The sequence below is a fragment of the Octopus bimaculoides genome, chromosome 28 (genome assembly GCF_001194135.2).
Source record: "Octopus bimaculoides isolate UCB-OBI-ISO-001 chromosome 28, ASM119413v2, whole genome shotgun sequence".
Lineage (NCBI taxonomy): Eukaryota > Metazoa > Mollusca > Cephalopoda > Octopoda > Octopodidae > Octopus > Octopus bimaculoides.
This window is the reverse complement of record NC_069008.1, coordinates 7,863,883-7,873,543: the sequence shown is the minus strand read 5'-3', so window position 1 is coordinate 7,873,543 and position 9,661 is coordinate 7,863,883. Positions and strand designations below refer to the sequence as shown.

Below are 9,661 nucleotides of genomic sequence, written 5' to 3'. Positions count from 1 at the left end.
CCAGAACAAAATAGTAACCAAAAGGATCCAAAGGTAAAAAAATGGTTGAGGACCTCTGCTCTAGACAATCACGAAAGGCTAATGAGGAAATCTAAAACATCTTTAATAAAAAAAGAGATTTAACCTGGAAATAGTTGTCTTTAGTACATGTTTCAAAGAAATATTGTTCCTTATCTTCACACACACACACACACACACACACACACAACTTTTATATTAATCCTTTAGCATTCAGATTTCTTAATTAAATGTAATGCTTATTATATTCACTTTGTTTTGAATTATGATGCATTATCTCGTAGCTTCGAGATTTTGATGATGTGATTGTTTATTTTTAGAGTGACATTGTAGGGTTGGTGTGAGAGGCCAGATCTGGCCAGTTTGAACTTAACACAAGCAAAATATTTGGACCAGATATGGCCAGTTTTAATACTTAAAGGGTCAAAGATAAAAAGGACAAGACAGCAACATCAATATTTTTTTTGTTTCCCTACCTCTTACTTTTTTTAAAAATTGTTTTGGCAGTGTCACTTTTGATATATATATACATATATATATATATGTATACATATATACATTTATTTTATTTTAATTTTTTTTTTCACCTTCCTTCCTTTTGTGTGTTGTCGTCGTTATTGTCGTCATCGTCATCCTCCTTCGTCGTCTGCACAACACATCTCTAGCTGTCCACAGAATCGGTCAGCTGCTCCAAGACCCACGTCAATTCCAGCAGCAGCAGCAACAGTGGTGGTAGCAGCAGCAGCAGCAGTGTGGGGCTGTGTTTTCTGGCGAAGTCCACTAGCGGGTGTATCAATGAGGGCGAGGTAACGTCTATATATAACCAAAAACAAACAAAATTTAACTCTTCCTCTTAACTGAGCCCTGTAACTCCTCTTTCCCCTGCCCCTTTAAACTCATCAACACACGGAGCCCTCATCTCTTTACCCCACTTACTCTATCCCACCTCTCTACCCAACCTCCAAAATTCATTCAGAGCTCTTCTCATTTTTCTCTCTCTCTCTCTCTTCCTACCCTCCGCATACATCCCACTTTTCCCTCTCCATTTAAACACACCAACACACAGCAAGCCTTATACTCTCTACCCCAGCATCATGTACAGCAACATATACAACCCATCTTTCCTTGGCCATTTAAACACACCAACACACAGCCCTCTGTTCTCTACCCATTCTCAAATCCATCCAGGTACATAATCCATATCTCTCCTTACTCTCCAAATACACTGGCACAGAATCCATCTTGTTACCAAAATATATCATAACCTCATATATTTCCCCCCTCAGAACTGGTGAATTGGCAGAGTTGTCTCAGTGTAGGACAAACCCTCTCACAGTTTCTAAATCAGCTCTCTGCACTGAGTTCAAATCCTACCAAGGTCAGCTTTGCTTTCTTCTGGGATTAATAAGGAAAAAAGTGCCGATCCAGGGTAATGGATTAGTAGGATTGTTAGAGCATTAGAGGAAGTATACCTTGTGGTATTTATCGCAATCATTGGTAGACTCACTGTTGTCTTACTTAAGCCCTTTGCTTCCTATGGAGCAAAGACCTTCCACAATTTCACATTATTCTATCAAAAGTAATGCTTTTTTATTCACATTGATTTGAATTAATCATGAATTATCTTGTAGCTATGAGATTTTGATATGGTAACTAATAATTGTTAGAATGACATTGTAGGGTTGGTGTGAGAAGCCAGATCTGGCTAGTTTGAACATGACAGAGGCAGAATATTTTGGTTGGTTATGGTCAGTTTAAATGCTAAAGGGTTTCGTTCTGTTTCTTCTGCCAGGTCTTGTTGGTTTTGAATTGTCGTTGATGTTTCTGTAATTTTACCTTATCTAAGTAGGGGTGTTGGCCCTATGTAGATTTATTTTTATTTTTAAGAAGAGAAGGTCCCTATTAATCTGGTCTCTATCCTTTGACCTTTCCAGTATGGGAGGACTTAATAAGGACAAGATCTCCATTCAGCTCAATCGCATGCAGTTGGCCTTCTACTGCCTCCATAAGTGCTTGTGGTTGTGTTGGGAAATCCACCTCATGACAAAATGCCATATTTACCAGACACTCGTCCAAATGGTTGTAAGACCTGGCCAATGCGTATTGCTGATCTCCAGAAGTTGGAGGTCTTCAATCACTTCTGTATTTGTTGTCTTCTCCGACTGTATATCTGACTGCTTTTGAACCAACAACTTTATACTTGCTGCAATCTCTCGCATCTTGAGGAGACTCTTTTGATGAGGAGACTATGGGGATTTAGTCACACATTGTGGCACCCCCATGATAAACTTGTCCAGAAGGTGATAGCACCAGATCTTCCTCTGGATTGGCTTAAACAGAGAGGTGGTCAGCTCACAACAGTCAAAGTAGATATGGGGCTCAGTTCCAGCCCTCGAGTTTTTGGCATTCTTTGTTGGAACCAGGAATGGTTTCAACACACTGCCGAAACAGCAGCCGAAAAACGTGTGAACCACCTTGATCTGTGATACATTGAACACAATAGAAGCCAACTTAACCCCTCCTAAGTAAATGCTGTTACAGGACAAGGCAAGACAAGGGGGACCTACCAAGAGCTTGTGCTTCAGTCATAGCTCGCAGAATGATTTAGGCACTCAAGCCTAAATCATCAACAAGGGCTGGGCCTTGTGGTTGTATGTCTTGTCTGGTTTAACAGAATCACCCGGTCCCCAGGTGCTTTTATTGGAGTTTACTATATTGCAAACATTCAGGCTGGGATACTGGTTTGAGAAATAACATTCTCCTTTCCTCCTACCTGTATAAGAGGTCCAGAGTATATAAAAGGATAGGTTCACCTACCTCTTAAGAATATGGTCAGGCCAGCTTGCTTTCCCAACCACATGGTTCCGGGTTCAGTCCCACTGCATGGCACCTTGGGCAAGTGTCTTCTGATATAGCCTCAGGCTGACCAAATCCTTGGGAGTGGATTTGGTAGACGGAAACTGAAAGAAGCGTATCATATATATGAGTATTTGTGTTTGTCCCCCACAATCACAGCTTGACAACTGGTGTTAGTGTGTTTACATCCCCATAACTTTACGGTGTTTGGCAAAAGAGACCAATAGGATAAGTATTAGGCTTGAAAAATAAGTCTTGGGGTCGATTTGTTCACCTAAATCTCTTCGAGGTGGTGCTCCAGCATGACCACGGTCAAATGACTGAAACAAGTAAAAGAATAATGTGCTATTATAGGCGCAGGCATGGCTGTGTGGTAAGGTTTGCTTCCCAGCCACATGGTTCCAGGTTCAGTCCCACTGCATGCTACCTTGGACAAGTGTCTTCTACTATAGCCTTTGGCTAAGCCTTGTGAGTAGATTTGGTAGACAGAAGTTTGGAAAAGCCCATTGTACATGTATATAAATGTGTATGTGTTTGTCCCCTCACCACTGCTTGATAAAACGGTGTTGGTGTATTTATATCCCCATAACAGCAGAATTTGGCAAAAGAGATTGATAGAATAAGGCTTAAAAAAACAAATCTTGGGTTTGATTTGTTTGACTAAAACCCTTCAAGGTAGTGCCCCAGCATGGCCACATTAAAACAACTGAAACAAATAGAAAAAATATAAAACAAGGAGTTTGTATCAAAGACTCTGTGTGGTCTTTGTTGGATTGGCATCAAAAAAGTTAACAAGGAAAAGTATGTTCAGTATAAGATGCACTATATCTGAATGACAGATGAGATGGTCATAGTTGGGATGTCTTTGATTTGAGCTTTTGATTTGGGGCTAAAAGCAGCAAAACCCTGGCACAAAACCCACAAAGAAGCCTCTAAGTTAGTGGTTCTCAAGTGGGGTCCATTTGACCCCTTGGGTCCATATAAGATTTTGGGGGATCCACGCAGACAAAATAGTAAATTGGGGATGCACAGTAGTATTTTGAGGGTCCATGAAAAAATTTTGGTTTAGATGTATTTATTGCAAGGCTTCTTTCTCTAATGATTTACATAATTCAAAAGATGCAAGTGAATGTATGAGAAACAAAATAAGGATTTTGAAAGAAGCGTGTATAAAACTAGTTTTTAAACATCCAATGGTTATAGGGGTCCACCAAAGTAAAATAGTAATCAAAGGGGTTCATCGATAAAAAAATGGTTGAGAATCATTGCTGTAAGTGAATGCTTGGGATGGTGGAAATAGCAAGCAAATCTCCCTTGAATTATCCACAGTGTCTTAAAAAGGGTCATATCAAATAATGTTATTCTGGGTTCCTTGCATTTAGGAAAAGGTTGGGGTGGGCACTGCTAGAATGTCTTTGGTCATAGGTCTACTTGATCAATCCTGACTTGGATGGAGCCACCCAATGACAGAGCCCACTTCTTACCTATAATACAACTAGGTATATAATATTCTTCCAAAATTACTATCCCCTAGTTGGTACCTAACTCATCTCTTCTAAAATACAATCAGAACATGAAATCCATCACCATAAAAAAAAAAGTCCAAAGTAGAAACACTTAACAAACTCATTTCCATAACCTTGACCCCTAATCCCACAACTGCCCCTGTATTCAGACATACCATAAATCTAATGCTGGTCCCTCTCTAAAGGGAAACTCACATCCAGCACCCAACCACTCTTAAAACCTCTAAAATGCATCTCTAGCAAAGTTTTTTTTTTTTTTAAGAAAAACAATCCCCAAAGACATCCCTTATCCAGAAGTATAGAACCTTAAAAAAATAATAGATTACAACTCCAGCACATTGACCCAGCCCTAATCTCCAACATATAAACATATTCGATCCAAACTTGGTCTTTTTAGGCTCGAGTATGGTTCCCTACTCCCTTCGTCACTCCAGAGTTTCCCTTCCCCCCACACATACACCCACAGTTATCTTTTTTGAGGATTTGTATTTTTATCTTTTTTTTTATATTTTTAATATATACTTTAACATTTTTCTGTAGCTCAGTAGATAGAGACTAACACATATTCTCTCACATGTACACACACACACACACACACACACACACACACACACTCGTATGTATTTGCATGTGTGTGACATACAATCTATATATTGCATGCACATGTACACCCATACATACACTCATCCATCTATATATATATATATATATATATATATATATAATATATGTATATGTATATATACACAGGGTTGGCCAAAAGTCACCCGACAAATGAAAATTTCGTAAATACTTAATATTCAACTTAATTTATTCATTCCAATTATGAATGTTTAATAATTGAATGCTGTGAGTTAAAAACCACCTTTTTTTTTTTTTTTTTTTTTTTTTCAACATTTGTCTATTTATTAGCGAAGTCTCATAAAATAATTTTTTGTTTTAATCTTTTGGCCAACCCTGTATATATAAATCATCCAGCCCATGCCAGCATGGACAACAGACGTTAAATGATGATATATATATATGTATAGATAGATAGATAGATAGATAGATATTGGAAGTATGTTCTTATATGCATAAAAAACAATGAACATCAACTGAAGAATGCACTCAATACTTTGTCAGTGTCGATAAAATTATAATGAATTCATGAACACACCAACATATATTATCATTATCATCAACACTATATATCTGCTTTCCATACTAACATATGTAGGATGTCTTTCAAGATTATATTTGTAGTTACTGTTCTCCTAGATGTGTTGGAGGACCCTATCTCTTACACTTGCTTCATATTTAGTTTCATTCTATGGGTTGGATGTCCTTCATAACAACAAGCAGTCCACACTATAGGTTGTACTGGCTTTGTATAATTCGGGGCAACAGCACTAGAAAATACGGGGACACCTGGATTTGAAGGAGGGGGTCTCAATATGCAGTCAAATACTCTACCAATAAAATATATATCCCTCTATGCTTGCAAGATAAGCTTCTTTACTGCTCAGTTAGGTGGCATCAGAGAATCTGTTCTGGCTCTCAGCATTTTACTTCAGATTCTGGACCCTCCTATCATCTGCCCGTTTATAGCAGGGGAAACAACTACTTTGGGAACCAGCCAATGGTAGTAGACCTCCAGGATCAGATGAAGCAACATCTGATTGCATACTGGGTGTATATTATCGGAGCAACTGCACCAGAAAATATAGGGATACTTTGGTGTGATGTGTAGTTGAATAAGTACTCCACCTTGAGCCTATATATCCATATGACACACACATCCTTCAGTCATGATTGCCCATGGGATTGCACCTAGGAAAGTTCCTGTCCAATCACATAGCACAGCACTTTTGGCAAATGTTTTTAATTATAGCCCTGGGGTGACCAAAGCTTTGTGAATGGGTTTGACAGGAGCAAACTGAAAAAAGACTGTTCCATGTGTGAATGTGTATGCATGTGTTTATATCTGTGTGTCCCCTTGTCTAGACACACACACTCACACATACATGTGTGTACAGAGAAGACTATAGTGTTTGTATATGTTGGTAAGGTGATAGCTTTGTAGAAAGTGGCATTGGGTTCATATACACCGATGTCATACCAGTTCACCCTGAAAGACAGGTAAACTGGAGCAGTATAGACTATAATGGGCAACACAAGCACAATAAAATGCCAGTGGTGAATTTGAACCAATGACTTTGCTCACAATCATTTCGTGTGTGTGTGAAGGTGCATGGTTCAGTGGCGAGAGCGTTGGGCTCACACTCATGATGTAGTGAGTTTCATTCCTGGACCAGGCTGTGTGTTGAGTTCTTGAGCAAGACACTTTATTTCATGTTGCTGTAGAAATGAGTTGCAACATGACTGGTGCCAAGCTTGGACAGCATCACCTGCATGGGTGACTGCTGGTCTTCCACAAACAACCTGTGCCTCAGAGGGTAACTTTCTAGGTGCAATCCCATGGTCATTCATGACCGAAGGGGATCTTTACCCTTTTTTACAAATATTTATACAATGGGCTTCTTTCAGTTTTCATTTGCCAAATCCACTCACAAGGCTTGCCCAAGGTGCCATGTAGTGGGACTGAACCCAGAACCATGTGGTTGGGAAGCAAACTTTTTACAACATGGCCACACCTGTACCTATGTGATTGTTTATTTTGAAAATGATATTGTAGGGTAAGTGTAAGGGTACTGTATCTGGCTAGTTTGAACATAAATCTGGTAGAGTATTTGGGTTGGAAATTACTGGTTTAAATGCAAAGGGGTTAAATTGTAAATAGCTTTCACAAAGTGCCCATCTACCTTAAATTCTCCCACTGGGCTGGGATATATCTGAAATGAGAGCAGAAGACACTTAACCTAAAATGCCAATTGGTAGAATTGAACCTGTCTCCTAATGTTTATGAAGTGAACCCCTTAATCTTCCAACCAGGCCTGTGCCCAATTATATTCCATATATACATGCATGCTTGAACTAAGAGAGCATGGGACATGACACACACCTAAACCTCCCTGAAATCGTCACCTCTTACCATCTTAAATGTAGACATCAGGTGACCTCACCACCACCACCATTGACCATTCTGCATCCTCCTACCACAACTGCACCTTCACTGCCACCTATACTCTTTCTACACCCATTCATCACTTTCACCTCAATCTACCCCTGCCTCTTGTGCACCCACACTTGAATCCACCCGTGTTGTTTTCCACATCAATCTACCAATGTCTCTTTCTGCTCCAATCCCTTATCTCCATATCTCTCAACAAGGAAGCCACTGTGTGGTTGCTTGACCTGCTAGAAAGAGTAGCTAAGACTCACTCAAACCATGACCTATTGTCTTATTAAAATATAATATATTGGATTATGTGGTTGTTGATAGACTATGTCTGAAGGAAAGACAAGACAAAGGATGGTTGGAGCTGTCTTAGGGCTTATGTGCACACAGACACACATAACCATGCATTTACAGACCACCTTCACATAATGATAGAGCTACACATTTATATGCCCCCTCCACATGAGCACACACAGCCACATGTACATGCTCCCTCCCACACTCACACATAAAATGAGCCAAAGATAGTATCGCAGAATGGTTGCTCAACTTGCTGGTAATATGTTGAATCTCAACTTAACTTAAAAAGTAAAACTAACAAAATAGCCAAATATATTGGATAATGTTGCCAATACACAGCAGAAGAAAAGCTGAATCATGGCTGTGTGTGTGTGTGTGTGTGTGTATATATAAATACACACACATATTGTTATATTTCAGGGTAGTCATTTGTTTTCCATACCAAATAAATACATGCACAATATATTCATCCTTCACTTCAGATATTATTTATGATTATTATTATTCTTATTTTATGTCCATTGTCTGGAGATCTTTCCTCACACACCAGTGACCTCTTCAGTGACTCTCCATCCCATGTGTCTCCTGTTTTGTTTAGTCCAATTCTATCTTTCTATATGATGTGTGTCCTTACCTGTGCATGTGTTTTGTATACAAACACATATACAGTGGAGTAGTTTTGGCAAACCAAATGCATGCACAGGTAAGGATACACATAGAAAGACAGAATGGACTAAACAGAACAGGAGGAGATACATGGGATGGAGAGTCATTGAAGAGGCCATAGGTGAAAGATTTCCAGACAATGGACATAAAATAAGGATAAGAATAAACAAGTGAAGAATGAATACTTTGTGCATGTGTTTATTTGGCAAGAAGGTAAAAAAAATGGTTATGTTGGAATATAACAATACCTGTTACAACACGTGATTTCACATCAGGAATCTTGCAAAATAAATACATAAACATGTGTATAGATATATATATATATATACACACACACATACATGGCTGTAATGCCAATCATCCTAGTACAGTTCAATCAAGAACATGCATATATTTGCACACAAACACACACACACATACACACACACACACACACGCGCGTATGTATACAGAAACAAGTAAAAGAATATACGTATTTTAAAGAATGTTATTGTGTAAAGCTGGAACAATGTGAGAAGGTACACAGTAAACTACAAAAAGAAAAGGAAAACAAAACAAAGTTGCAGTCTTACCTTGCATTTTTATATTTTAGGGTTATAACCCCTTCTTCAGGACAGCTGAGCAACAACTTTTTCATCTCTCACCTTTTCAAATGTCCTGAAGAAGGGGTTATAACACCAAAATGTAGAAAATACTAAGTAAAACTGCAACTTCTATTTTCATTTTTTTTTCCTTTTCGTTTAGTAGTTTACTTTGTACCTTCTCACATTGTTCCATCTTTACACAAAAAATCTTTAAAGCAATACCAAATAATGCTTTATCAAAACTACTCCATATTATATATATATATATATATATATATATATAAACATACACAAACATTGTAAGTTCCCACCTTGACTTTGCCCCTCCTCCTCCTCTCTCACCCTTCTCTTTCCCTCTCTCTCTCTCTAACCATCAGTTTATCCCTCTAATTGTTTTCCAAGCTATCTCTGATTCTCTGTGTATGTGTCATCCCCTCCTTCTTTGTTGCACTCTCTCTCTCTCTCTCTCTCTCTCTCTCTCTCTCTCTCTTTCTCTCTCTCTCTCTCTGTCCATCCCTGTGTGTGCCTACCTTTGTTTTGCATTACTGCATGCTTAACCAACCACACATACACACACACAAGCATGAAGTGTGTGTGTGTTTATATCCTTACGCTGATAGGATTAATTCATTCTAAACATTGTAAGGTCT

At 38.7% G+C, this 9,661-nt stretch overlaps 1 protein-coding gene across 3 annotated transcripts in view; it reads left to right on the top strand.

The window, feature by feature from the left end:
- LOC106879244 (CYFIP-related Rac1 interactor B) overlaps nt 1-9,661 on the top strand; it is a 157,521-nt gene that overhangs the window by 119,881 nt on the left and 27,979 nt on the right. The window contains exon 9 of one of the 3 annotated variants that reach the window (XM_052977633.1): nt 684-824. The exons of the other annotated variants lie outside the window; for them this stretch is intronic. Within the exon in view, the coding sequence (XP_052833593.1) occupies nt 684-824 (141 nt within the window). The remainder of the gene's footprint in view (nt 1-683; nt 825-9,661) is intronic. 3 annotated transcript variants of the gene reach the window in all.